This window comes from Phaethon aethereus (assembly GCF_964289735.1).
Source record: "Phaethon aethereus genome assembly, chromosome: 2".
Lineage (NCBI taxonomy): Eukaryota > Metazoa > Chordata > Aves > Phaethontiformes > Phaethontidae > Phaethon > Phaethon aethereus.
Genome location: NC_138582.1, coordinates 131,933,149 through 131,947,730, shown reverse-complemented (window position 1 = coordinate 131,947,730; position 14,582 = coordinate 131,933,149). Strand labels below are relative to the sequence as shown.

General features: G+C 38.1%; 1 protein-coding gene across 1 annotated transcript in view; it reads left to right on the top strand.

Annotated features, from left to right (window-relative positions):
- The window catches only part of PLCL2 (phospholipase C like 2), a gene marked incomplete at its 3' end in the record, with an annotated part of 106,061 nt that overhangs the window by 87,346 nt on the left and 4,133 nt on the right, over nucleotides 1-14,582 (top strand). The window contains exon 5 of the mRNA XM_082015633.1: nucleotides 10,690-10,799. Within this exon, the coding sequence (XP_081871759.1) occupies nucleotides 10,690-10,799 (110 nt within the window). The remainder of the gene's footprint in view (nucleotides 1-10,689; nucleotides 10,800-14,582) is intronic.

The following is a 14,582-nucleotide window of genomic DNA, read 5'->3' as shown; positions in this document are numbered from 1 at the left end:
TTTGTTAATCCATGTCTTCTGAAATACTGCTTCTCATCAGCAAGTCTTGACTTTTGATTAGAAGTCACTGCATTTAAACTATGGCTTCATAGGTAGGGAGTGAAGAAAAAGCTGCTTTATCTGTTACCGTTGGACTTCATAACTGAGCAGTATTTAACGTGTTTGCGTGAGTGGGACATAGTGATGTTGAAGTTAAATCTTAGAATTGGATCCTTTACTATATTTTTCATGAGGTTCATTGTTAAAAGTAAACAATCTACAATATTTACCCCCATCACATAAACTCCAACTTCACCTGCTATGGCTAAAACAGCACTTTGAGGCCCCTGTCAGCCAGTCTCCATTCTTCTGAAATACCTGCTTTTCCCTGTTTTCTCCTTGTTCCCATTTTTTCTAAGCCAGCTATGAAATTGTTTTAACTGCTTTCTCCACACTTGTCACAACATCATTTTGAAGGTCTGTTAGCACAATAGGCTGTCGGTGATAGTTAAGGAAGGGTGTTAATAAAGGGTGTATTCAGGGCAATCCTTTTCTTTATATGCCTCTTAACTTTTTTCCTGTATTTGGGCCATCATTTTTACCTGTTTTTTTTTAACCTGTTTTTGTTCTTTTGCTCTGTCTGCTCCCCTTTTTCTACATTTTTTTCTTCCTATTAGTCCTTCTTCCTCAAGCAAGTCCACTAAGCATCTCCAGGTGCAGCTCCACAGCAGCTCAGGTTATACTGTTGTTGCATATACTCCCTGGCTCTGTTAATCCTGTTCCTCTCCTATCTTGAATATTCGTGAAGCCACATTCTGCTATGGTAGGAGGGCGGGGGAAAGTGAAGAATTGCACTTAGATCAACTTAGGTAGCATAGGTGAACAGATGATGGGTCTTTCTCCTTTGTGTTCAAATCCCTCTCTCCGTTGTTATTCACACCGTATTTTTCATATATTGCTCCTTGTATATAGCTCGCTCTAATACCTTGGATGGTGGTGTTTTCTTGGGGAATTTGGTATATTTTGCACAAGCGTGGATGGTTCCTAGGATGCATCTCCCTTACTTCTAGATGTTCTTAAAGATCTCACTCGCTGCTCCCGGGGCAAACACTTAAAGTAATGGCTTTTGTATTGTTCTCCTGAGTTTGTCAGGAAGAATGAAGCCTTTTTTTTCCCTATCGTTGATGCAATTCTAGCCCAGTAAAAAATGGTATTAATGATGGCTATCTAGAGCTGTGTGTTCAACTTTAAGCAACCTCAGTAAACAAAAATAATTGGAAAATTTGGTTATGTACTGGAAATCAGAATAAAGTTTTAAGAAGCTAAAATAGAACTCTTGATTTTAAATAGCCTTTCCCAGTACAGAAGTATCTATAAAATTAAGCTGTGATATTAGCTTGTGGTTCTTTTTTTTTTTCAGTTGCCTTCTACCTGCTAAAATGATTAAAGAGGCAAGATTAATTTTATCTCTTAGGATATAGAGAAGTATACTAGAGAGCACTAATACAGCAGACATCTTATGTACCAATATCGGCCCAAAGGCTACACTATTTTCATAAGTATAATCTAATCCAAAACAGTAGGAAAGGATGAGTCGTCTGTTTACTCCCCTTTGGACTATCTGTATCTACATGTGACAGCATAACTAGTACAACAGCTGCTGACTGAGACTAACCAACAGCTCCAACCTAAGGGGTTAAAAAAAGCAGAACTATGGTCGAAAGACAAATTTTGTAATGTGAGTTAGTAGCTGAAGCAGTGAAAAGTTTAACGGGCTTTCAGAGATTCCCCTTCATATTTTAAATAACAGCAACAAACAGTAGTGATTACATGTTGGGGAAATGACTCTGGGTTTAACTAATTGTGTTAATCAGGCAATCTGAAAGAAAAAGGTACCCAACTTCTATGGAGCAGAAGGTGATATTTAAGAAAGAAGAAGTTACACTCCTGTGGAAGCAAAAGAGAGAGTAATTACTATTGCCAGTGAAACAACGTGGGCTTAGCAGGATCTGAAGACTGGGAGAAATTTTATAATGTGTCATAAATCAATGTCTTTATTAAGTCTGCTTTCTAGCATTCAGTAAAATCAGGATATTTTTTCCTTAGACTTTCATTGGTCTCTCCCGAGGATCAAGGCTGATAAATAAAAGATGGAAACAGCAGTCTGTGGAAAAAATCCTCTCCCTTGCAGCTCTGTGTTTCTTCCCTTTTATTGACAGCATTAATTAATTCTCATACATGGTAACGGCTTAACTTCACCCACATTCAGAAATGTAATCTGTCTTCATGGAGGACTGTCATTCTGGATCAAGTTTTCCCTACATTGGGGGTCAAATACTAAGAGTCTTCTTTTCAGAGCAAATGTTTTAATTTGTGAAGGCCTGGTTTTCTGTGTATTTTGTAAGACTGCTGTTTTGGACGCACACAAAACATGTTGGTGTGTGGGTTTCATCTGTTTTGTATCTTGATACCAATTTTGTTGACTGTGGTGTCTGGACAGTTAATGTTACATAGGAGTGTTCTTGAAAGTGTTTGAGTAAGGTAGAGCTTGTTACTCAACCCCTGGAAGTAACTGCGTTCTAATTAAATTGAGGCCAGATGTCACAGATGTCCTCTTTGTAACCTCGTAACTGCGTAAGCGTGGTGTGCCAACTACTTTGAATCTCTTCTGACAGTGAGTGGTTCATAAAGAAGTTGATGGCCATCTTATAAGTGGTTCCACAGCACTAAAGAAAGTGGTTTATGTTGAAAACTGAAAACTTTCTAAGCATTCAAAATTAGTGTACATAGTAATTGAGCTGCAATATGTGGTAACCTAATCAAGAGCTGAATGGTATTTCCCTTCCATTTTAAAAACATTTAAAGTTTATTTTATTTTTGGTACTTCTGTTACTCTTTTGAAAAGTTATTTCATTTGCTTTTAAATCAAAGTGCTCTACCAAGAATGAAATAAAATATATTTCATATGAGGCCTACTAAATATATACATCTATTGTCAAAGTTTTACCATTGTGCTATTTCATTGATAAAGTTCTTGGTTAAGCGAAAAAACCTATACCAGGAGGAGCCCATCTGCTGTGTAGTCATGTCTCACCTAGGTTGTAAATCATGCTCTTGGCAAGAAAGCTTTCATGAAAGAAAACAAACGAGTATGTCAAGTAGAAATTTGTCTTTAGAAATACAGTATAGCAAGTGTTGTGCTTACTGTTTTGCTAAGGTTTCCTTGAAAATTAGTATCTCAAGTCTTGGTTAAAGAAAAGGTGTGACTTTTTTTCCTATAACCTCAGTTTGTGTGCCAGGGCTTTGTGATAGTAACTCTTAAAAAAGCAAAGAAATCTCAGAGTTCCAAACAGTCAGAACTGCTGCCTTACACACACACATTCCGATTCTCCATGTTGCAGTCTCTCTTCACATCGTGATTTTAATAAACATGTAGTTATCATCAGAGTTTTCATCAGAGTCACTTATGCTGCTTTGTGTGTTGCATTTTAATCAGTATCTTAAGTGTAGTACATTGGAACTATAGTGAAAGCCCAGTAGTGGGAGGAATTGCTGACCAACTTTCAACAGGTGTCATTTCTAGGTAGTAATTAGGGATAGTGAATTTCATGTGAGGTTATTTCATTTTGAAGAAATTAAGAAACTGTTTTTTCCAAGATAAATATTGTTGGAGATTAGTAACTTTTAATAGTATCTACATTGTTGTTTCTGAAATATATCTGCAAATAAACCTTTTTTTTCCTGAGGATACAATGTTGGCACTACAAAGCCAACATATCCAATATGCAGGACAACAACAAAAATGCATATTCCTTGTTCTAGCATTTCAAGCATCAGCAAAATAATAACATAAATATTATAAGCTCACATGCTTGTAAGTTATGAAAGGTTTTGCATCTTCTGAACTTATTTGTGACAATTAAAATACTGATTAAAAATTCAGGACTATAAAATAAAGCTAACTTTCTAATCTGGAAGTTACTCTGACAGGTGATAGCTCAGAATTCTTATCAGCCCAAGACTGTTGTATTGCCTTGTACGTAAGTATGTCATAGCAATAAGACACCCCAGTTTCTATACTGTCGTATCAGTTCTTTTTTTGTTTATGGACATAAACATTCCATCAGAATATGCTGAGCATAAATTAATGCAAGTTTGAGGTCTGCCATGTAATATTATTTAGAGGATTCATCATGCAGCTGCTTGAGGAAACACAGGAATGGAAGGTCCTGAAGTCTACTCCCAGGTACAATTTTTGGAAATTGATCATGTCAAGGTCTATTTTAAAATGAGTATGAGTTTTTTATTTGAGTAATTTTCTCCTTTTCAAGGCTGCTTACAGAACCACATCTACAATCATTACAAATTTTACATAAATTCCAATTTTACTGATGGACATTCATCCTAATACTTCTGTTAGCTAAGATGATGATTCTTTGATGTCCAAGGTCTTACCTGACTGATGTGTGTCTAGAGAGCAATTACTTCTCTTTTGGTTTTCTTTTCCTAGACTAACAAAGCAAACATTTATTAGCGTCCTCACATGATATAGGGTTCCTATTGCATTGAACAAATTTATAACACTTCTCCTCATGCTGTTTGAAGTTACTAAAAATGGGTGAAAAGAATTTTACATAAAATTTCAGAAGAGCATCTTGAATGGTAAGGTATTCGCAGGAAGGATGAAGAAGTTTTAAAGTCATCTAATACATTCCAGGAGTGGGAGAGAGTGTCTGAGAGAGAAGGAAAAGCTGAGACAATAATGAAATTCAAACTAAACTAATCAGCATTCACTGGGGAACCAGAAAGTGATTCTGCACTGAGGGGGAAAACTAATTATTAGGAAATACTGAAAAATTGCTTATGAGAATGCTTTAAAAGAAGAAATGTACTTCAGTGGAGAAGGGTATGCTGTGAAATCTTTGATTATGATTGGGAAAATTTATGATAGTATTTTGTTCAGTTTTAAGACCTTCAGTTGCATTATGCTATTCCTATTTTGTTACATATATAACAGTGTATTTACAAGACTTAGTGTAGTTGGGATGAATGTTTCACTGAAAAGCTGGCCCTTAACAGAGAAGACTTGAATCAGATTATGAAAGATGGAAGTTTTTATTTTGCAAGCCTGTCCTGGTTTCAGCTGGGCTAGAGTTAATTTTCTTCATAGCAGCTGGTGTGAGGCTATGTTTTGGATTTGGGATGAGAAAATCTTGGTAACATGCTGATGTTTTGGGTTGTTGCTAAGCAGTTAAGGACTGTCTGGCTTTTCATGCTGGCCTGCCAGCGAGAAGGCTGGGGGTGCACGTGAAGCTGGGATGGGGCACAGCCAGGACAGCTGACCCAGGCTGGCCAAAGGGATATTCCATACCATATGATGTCATGCTTGATATATAAAGTTGAGACGAGGAAGAAGGAAGGGGTGGGGGAACATTTGGAGTTATGGCATCTGTCTTCCCAAGAAACCATTACATGTGATGGAGCCCTGCTTCCCTGGGGATGGCTGAACACCTGCCTGCCCATGGGGAGTGGTGAATTAATTCTTCTTTTTGCTCTATTTGTGTGCGTGGCTTTTGCGTTCCCTGTTAAACTGTCTTTATCTCAAACCATGAGTTTTCTCACTTTTGCTCTTCTGATTCTCTCCCCCATCCCACTGTGGGGGAGTGAGCGAGAGGCTGCGTGGGGCTTAGTTGCTGGCTGGGGCTAAACCACGACAGTCCTTTTTGGGTTAAACCGTGACAAAGCCCTTAGACAATTGTATAGCTTCTGTCAGCTAGCCCTTGCTTACAGGGGAAAAGGGGTGACCAGACTTCTTAATGCATCTGATGCAAACTAAGCGCCCTACTATTCCACAAGCAGAAACTCAGAAGGGAATCAAGTAATGATGTCGTCACACTGTCATAAGCAGTAGAGTTACTATGGTTTAACAAGTTCAAGAAGGGTCAAAAGTAGAACCAAGCCAGCCAGCCTCACTTCAATCTCTTGGAAGCAGATGGAGTAAATCCTCTTGGAAACCGTTTCCAAACACATGAAGGACAAGAAAGTGATTGGGAAAAGTCAGCATGGATTCACAAAGGGGAAATCAGGCTTAACCAACCTGACAGCCACCTACAATGAGGTGACTGGCTTGATGGAGGATGGGAGAGCAGTGGGTGTTTTTTATTTTGACTTTAGTGAGTCTTTCAACACCGCCTCTTGTAACATCCTCACAGACAAACTAAGGAAGTAAGTCGAGGCCAGATAAGTGGGCGGTGAGGTGGACTGAAATCTAGCAGACCAGCCAGGCTCAAAGCGGTGTGCTTAGCAGCATGAAGTCCATCTGGAGGATGGTCACCACTGGTGTGCCCCAGGGGTTGACACTACTGTTAAAATGTCTTCCTTTGTCAGCTGGATGATGACGGGGCAGAGCACATCCTCATCAAGTTGACAGAAGGTAGGAACTTGGAAGAGGGTGGATACAGCAGACGGGTGTGCTGCTACTCAGAGGGACTTTGACAGGTTGGCTAAGTGGGCTGACAGGAACCCCACGAACGTCAGAAAGGGAAGTGCTGAGTCCTGCACCTGGAAGGGAATGACGCCATGCACGCACCTGTACAGGGTGGGTGCTGACTGTCTGGAAAGCAGCTTCAGAGAAAAGGACTTGGGTACCCTGGTGGACAACAAGTTGAACATACCTAAGGAATTGCATCGCCAAAAGACTGGCGCAGTTGATGCTTCCCCTCTGTTCAGCATTGGGGAGGTCATATCTGCAGTGCTGCATGCAGGTCTGGACTCCACGGTAAAAGAGAGACACAGACATATTGATGAGAGTCCACCAGGGGCCGGAGAGATGATTTCTGAATGGGCTAGAGTGTCTTTTATATGAGGAGAGGCTAAGAGAGCTGGGACTTCAGCTTGGAGCAGAGAAGGCTCAGTGCGGATCTTGGGTGGTCAAACACTGGAAGAGGTTGCTCAGAGAGGTGGTGGAGTCTCCATTCTTGGTGCAATTCAGCAGTCAATTGGACACGGTCCTGGGCAGTCTGCTCTACCTGACACAACTCTAAGCAAGGCGGTTGGACAAGACGATCTCCAGGGGTGCCTTCCCACCTCTGTGATACTAGGTGCACATAGGATTTTAGTAAAGCTGACATCTCTAATCCATAGAAATGTTTAGAACTGAGCTTTCTGGCTCAAGACAACAATCAATAATCTATTACAGATATCTTATTGATCCTCATAGATCACTATAGATAAAAATCAGGTGTGTTTTTTCCCAGACAGTTCAAAGCTGCTCTGTAATGAAGAACAACAACTGATCTTTCTACTATCCAAGTATAGTCCAAAGTGCCGAGGTAAGAAGACAAAGTGGCTAACTGCTACTTCTGTATACATGGGGGACTCTTCACATCAAACTAAATTTGCTTCAAAGCAGTAAGTTTTTTTAGCAAACATATTGTCTAAATTAGAAACTCTTTCTCCAACTGTGCAAGAAAATAAATTCAGCATAGACACACAGAGTCACTGAGGTTCGAAGGGACCTCAGGAGGTCATCTGGTCCAACTCCCCCTGCTCAAGCAGGGCCATCCAGAGCGGGCTGCCCAGGACCATGTCCACATGGCTTCTGAGTAACTCCAAGGATGGACACTCCACAGGTTCTCTGAGCAAACTGTTCCCATCTGAGTTGACGTCTCTAATCAAAATACATTTTTAGAACTGTGCTTTCTGGCTCAAGACAACAATCAGTAACTTCATTGTAGATAAAAATATTTGTGCAATTGACACTAATTAAAACCCAGGAAATTCCATCTGAATGCAAGAAGAACCCACATCCTACATAATCTTCATGATTGCTCACAAACTTGCCGATGATACCCTTTTTAACATCTGCCAGTAAAAATGGAAAACTGCTTTTTGGATTAAGCAGGTGACATATGCTGAAATATATTAAGACTGATAAATAAGGTTAGTATTATGTATGTTTTCATCCAAGAGCTCTCAGGCAGTTCGAAAGGACTAATTGACTAATAATTCTAGAAGTAATTAAGCCTCATAAAAGTAATTTGCTTACTATATCTTAATTTTTACTTGCAACGAGATTTAAAAAGGAAAGACATCTGTCATGAATATCTTAAAGGCACTTTTACATGAGTTTATATGAACATATTTTTCTTTTTATTAATTTAGCTGTAAATGAAAAGCTCTTTTTTCCTTTTATCTTCTAAGAAGTCAGCTTTGTTTTGGAATTTAACACTTTTGTTATAACCTCACTACTGTTAATACATGAAGTAGTCAGTTCTAAGACAAAATCCAAGAAAAACAAGCAGGAACATAGAAGGGGAATATCAAGAGAGATGTAGTCAACTGTTAAATGCTGTGCTACATTCATACTTCCAAATTAAGTTGGCTTATATTGTGTAGCAAATATAATTTGTTCCATTCAACAGATGGAAAAACTGAGACTTGGAGGTGAAATAATCCATTTCAATTTATCAGGCAAGCTAGTCATAGAAACAGAAATAAAATTCAAATCTACGTGTCCATGGTTTTATGTTTAGGCTTGCAGTAGGATAGCTTTAGTTTAGCATGGTAATGGGGAGTTGCCCTGTCCATTCTAATGAGAGATGTTTAGGAGAGGGGTGTGATGAGTTTGTTTAAGCAGAAGGCAGTTTGCTCAGCGTTTACATGTGCATGCTCTGGTAGGATGATCTGACTTTGTTTCATTTTCTGAAAAAGAACACTGAGATGTTGCTGCTAACTGCCAGGAATATTTAGCTGTAGTGGAGTGGCTTTGGCAGAACAGAAGTGTAACATGGCATGAGCATAAAGAAGGAAGGGGGTCACTGTAGAAGGTAGTCCATGAACCAGAAAAGAGCTCTCCTGGCTAGCAGAATACGTGGTCACCACTGTCTCTGCATTTGAGGTATTGGTGACTTTGTATACATAAGAATGATCTGAAATCTGCAAAGCACCAATTTCACATCGATCATGCAGCCTCTCAGCATTATTCTTAATTTCTCGCTGAGTGGCTTCAGTTCACGGTTATTATCGATCACTCGTGCCTGTGGATTTGAAGGGCAATATTTATGAAGATAGAAATGAGGTGCAGAACTCCAAAAGTTTAGCAGTATTAGTCTCAGAATTCATGGTACCGATCAGAAAATCTGTATTTTCATGGTGGCTTTAGAAACGTAATGGTGTAAATGTGGATCTGTACATAATCTTTTGATGGTCACATTGGGAGTTTATTGTTTTGGATGTTGTAAACGGGAAATGGATACTTGGAAACAGTGGTGGATGAATGAACTTTAATTTCTCACCTGGTTAGAAAACTGTTTTAGGGAAATATAGTATGAATGGTTTACTAGAGGCAAACCAGCGTTACAGAGAAGTGTTTGAAATAAAAATGATACAGTAGTTTAATTCAGGGAAAATATTTGCCATTTATTTTTCTTGTAGTGAAATTTTAAAAAGTAAGAAAAGCTGAAAAGAACGATCTTGTCTTTCAAATGAATATACGAAGAATTTTAAAAATGTGTGTGTGTATATATATGGGAGTAAGGTAAGGGAATGTACAAAGAAAACATTGTCATGTTTTTTTCTTGTAATGAGACATAAGTGTGGGTGGGGTAGAGAAATTACAAAGAATAGATTCTATGATGTCCTTAGAAGTCAGTCTACTCTAGGATTGACAGCCAACACAAGTTCGTATGTTTATTCCATGATAACTAATTACATGTAAATTTTGAAGTACATATACTCACTGGGCAAATAGACCTCAATCAACATAGTTAAAATTAAGCTGTAACTTGGTTTTACATTCACAGGTGTAAGTCACAACCACTTGCCAACTTTTGCCCTCAAAAATACCCTTTATGTTATATACTGATGGGGAGCCTGAGAGCGCAATTTAACATATGACTTCCATAAGAGAGTTGCTGTAATCCGTGTTGGGTTGATGTGCATACCCATGGAAGGATGTTTTACTTCCCCTCTATGAAGGAAACTGTTTCAAACTTATTTTCATATGACTTGTAACAGCAGCATGGAAAGCAAATTATTTTTCTTATATCTGTGCAGTGTGCTGGATTAAAACTAAAGCTCTGGTCACTCTAATGTTTAGATCAAGCTAATCTGAATTTTGCCAAAAATTTTTGGTTTGGAGTTTTTCAGATACAGGTTTTGTGGACACAGAAGCTTACATGGGTGTGGTAAAATGTTCTTTGCAGTTCACTTGGCACTCTTCCTTCACAGTTATTCCTTTTCTCAGGGGTAAAGCTGGCCCCAGCATATAAGCTGTTAGCTGGACAACTGTGATGTTAATTTAGTGCATAAAAGAGCAAGGCAAAAAATAAATTTTTTAGGCCAGAATATTTAATGAAATTACTGTTCCCATTCTATAGCAACTCACAAAACGGTTTTTACATATAGTGTAACAAATTCAGTTGTGCTTAAGTAGTATTTTCGTATGGTAAATATTTGCTTGGCTCCATCTTTGTGTGGCAGTGACCCAACAGGTACTTCAGTGTGGATTTTGGCTTAGAGAGATTTTTGTATATTGGCATGTTGTATAACATTGCACACTGCTAGATCAGATACATTTGTGCTTGACAAATAAAATTTCTGAAGCTTTTTCGCTGACCTTTTGCCTTATTGGTTTCAAATCACTATCTCTGTGATCACAAAAATGCATTAAAATAGATACTATATTCCTCCCTCTTTTATTCTCCACAGCAATGGAGTTTCATGAAAACCTGCACAATATAGGAGCAAGAGAAGGCTTAAAAGAAAGAAAACTGCAAAAGTCTGTAGAAAGTTTTACGTGGAACATTACAATTTTAAAGGTAATGTGTCTTCCTTCGGTTAGTTACTGTATTTTTCCATTCACAACTGACATTCTCATATTGTTATTGGTCATTATTCTGTGTCACAGTTCAACTGGTTTTATTCACTTCTATAACCACATCAGTTTAGTTTATATAACTTGAAAACACATCAGACTCTCAATGTGAATTTTTCTTCTTTTCCTATTGTGGCAGGTTGTTTATTTTGTCTGACATTTTCTTCTTACAACGTTTTAACATTAACAGGATCCACTGTAATCTTGAATACATAGGTGAAACAATGAGTATAGATTTCTGTGAAGGGGCTCGGGCTGGGAGGAATCTATTCTAACCTGCTTTGTGATGTAAAAGGGAGTAAGAGTGTTACGGTTCATGCAGTTTTTTAAAAACAAAAGGGAAGCTGTTGTTACTACAGTCAGTGATGAATAATGATTAATAATACATACAAATTATATTAGTAATCCAGACTGGAGTAAGTTGAGTGTGCATGAGCTGGAGATTCTCTTTGCATTTTGTCAAGCGCATTTGCTTATGTTTTGACACAACAGTAAGTGATGAAGTATAAAAAAGCTTTCAGCCAGAGACCCCCAGGAAACTAGAATATGGAACAGCTCAGGTTTCTTCTCGCTGGTCTTTCATCTCAGCAGAGTATATCAAAATTTATAGAGATAGCAAAACTGCGTCCCTTAATTTATTCCCTTGACACTATACTTCTAGCCCAAATTATTCGGGTTTTGTGTTTACATCCACTAATGAGTTCTTCTCTCCCACTCAATCAAATATTTCATCGCTACATTAAACTATAAAGTCTGTTTTAATTATAAAGAAAATTACTTTCTCCCACATATTTTTTTATTTTTACTTCTTATTGAAAATAGAATTCCCCATTGCCTCTTCTACAGTGAACTACTACAGAAAAACAGTAATACAGATGTGTTTCTCCAGCTTTCCATGTTGGTTTCCACCGTTAAGCTTTTCACAGTGTTGCTTGGTGCTCCAGTCCCCCTTGTGTTACACAAGTCCAATGTGGAGGAGAATCAAAAAGAGGTTAAATTTGCTACAAGTTGTACAGTTAATACATTCTAAAAATATGCATGCATGTTCTGCTTGTAGATAAAAGGACCAGACTACCACTTTTCCTTTCTTAGAGCAGAGTTTCTTGAAGACAGTGTATGGGGTGTGTCAAGTACCATTCCTGTGCTACCTAGGGAATAGAGGGGAGGGGGGTCAGTTCAATGGCTTTGGCAAATGTCAAGGAAATAAATTCTTATCCCTTCTTTTCCATCAAAGGTATCAGATATCGGCTTGGATAGGCAAATCTATTTTAATGCTGCCTGAAACAGCAGTACCTTTGCTTCATCTCTGCTTTCTGTTCAGAACATAAGGGCTTGGGGGGGGAGCTTTGCAGTTGATGAGTGACTGAAATATGAAGTCGTGATTTCTGCGTGAGCCAGGAATCAGAAAACCCACATAGTATATCTGGCTCTTCAGAGCACTGAAGGGCTTTTCTGCATATCCTTAGGATTAATGTAAAGATGAAGTTAGGTGGCCTTCCTTTTGTACAGATTCTTGAGAGAATCTCTTCTACATTGACTTGTTTTTTTCTGCTCGCAGATTGAGGTCCTTTCTGTAGCAAGATACAATTTGTCCCTTAATTAATACTTTATCAAAAAAAATGTTGAGGTGTTTAATCAGCCTGTTGTCGAAACTTTAACAGGACATGTTACAGAAAATTCTGGTATGTTGTTACATCTTAAAGTTCTTTACAGGTATTAAAGTTCACATAGGCGTCTATGAAGTGCTGTTATTCACATTTAGATGTACAGAAAGTTAGAGGTTGTGATTTGTTTGAAGTAACACGTTGAGTTTTTTCACTCCAAAGTCTTAACTATAGGCTGTAACTATAACTTGTTTTGTGTTACATAATTAAATAGAAAAAATTTATCAGTTTCTAAGACACTGCTCTTGCTGTCTGGACAAAAAGACCTGCAATCATAATTTTAATCTAATATGTTTTTCCATTTTGCAGTTCTGTAAAAAATATGTGAGGACAGGGATGGAAAGTGAATGCCCATATTTTTTAGAGTAAAAATTGATCAGAAGAGTGACAATGTGAGCCGCTTTAAGAAGAATTTCTTTTTTCTGTTGAATTCTCTGCCTATGTCAAATTAACTTCCCCCTTGAACAGCACAAAAAATAAAACCCTGTCTATTCAGTGGCCCCAAATTTTGCTGTTCAACACGCAAAGCAGTTGAGCAACCAATACACCAAAGTCAGTGCCATGCTTAGATGGATTTAACTTTTTTTATTCTTGTAATTAGGAACAGTGTCTGACATGGTCTCTTGGCTATGAATTAGGAATTGCTGTGTGGCTCTGAACAGCATTACTAAATAATTCTGCATGAGCACCATCCTCAGCTCCCTCACAGAGGAATCGCAGGCTGCTCACATGGTGTGGCTGATATATTTTCCAAATCAATTAAGCTGCATTTAACCCTCAAGGTGCATATTGATCTTTTTTTTTTTTTCAATTGGGCCATTTTGACTATAGTTGATGCAATGGAAAGTTTGATAAAGTAACAAAATCGACAGCTTAATTCTAGGGGAACTCTTTGTTTAAAACATCTGACGTAGCTATTAAATATCTGTACGGGTGTCTGCGCGCCCACACGCATTACTATTACTGTTACTATTTTAAAGAATTTTATTTTTCCTAATTGGAAGCCATGTGGCCAGATTTATTATTGGTATAGAATGTTTGAATTTGGCATGCATTCCCATTTTTTTGCAACCCTTATATGCACATATAGGTATTTGCTTAACTTCAGAGCGTCATTTAGAGTAAATTTAGTCTGCTTTAGTGAACTTTGTTGCCTATTTGAGAGATTTAGAGATTGTACAATATTAGAATATTCCTCTCTTTCAAATAGGCAGTTTGCAAGGTCATTTGCTAGTAATTTATTTACTGTTACTACTCAGACTGATAGCATTCATATTTTCTAAGCATAAATATAGATAATCACATTTCTTGCCAGGAAGAGTACACAGCTGAAGAAAGAAAATCGCTCTTAAGGACTGCCACAGCAGACTGCTGCAAATGACATAATGTAACAATTTATGGATTTTCCTGGCAGAGCAAAACTTTGAAAAAACCTATATAGGCTCAGAATTTGAGGTGCCCATAGGAAGAGCGTGACGCTGTCTCTAAATTAGTCTTTGCAACAAAGAGCTGTTCTAAACGCATAGGGAGAGTTCAGTGGAAGTATTCGGAATGAAGGTGGGACTCCTAAGTCCAGCATTTGTTAGATGTTTCTTGTTGGCTATGAGTTTTTAGACATGTCACATTAGACAACATGACTTCCTTTCTCTTGAACTCCCAAGACACGCAGTTCAGGGCATGTTATGTCTGTAATGACGTTGGTTCTGCACCTACATTGTTTTTATAAATGTATTTGTAAATGGAACACTCAAGGCACTTATAGGGATGCAACTTCGTAAATATGTGTTTTGAAAAAGCAACCATCTGAATTTTATGGACCAAATCTACAAGTGGATTCAGGCAGCACTGTTGTCACCATGGGGCATTCATAAAGCCTCTGATAGCTGCTGCCTACTCCTGTAGCTACTCAGAAAACCTCCCACATGCCACTTCCATTTAAATATCTAAAATTACTAGTCTCTTGATGTTGCTGGACTGATAGGATTTTGGCTCCTAATTAAACCCATATTTAGAAGTTCAGAAGTTAAGTCCTTTATGTCCTGTTCCTGTAAACGCACTCAGAG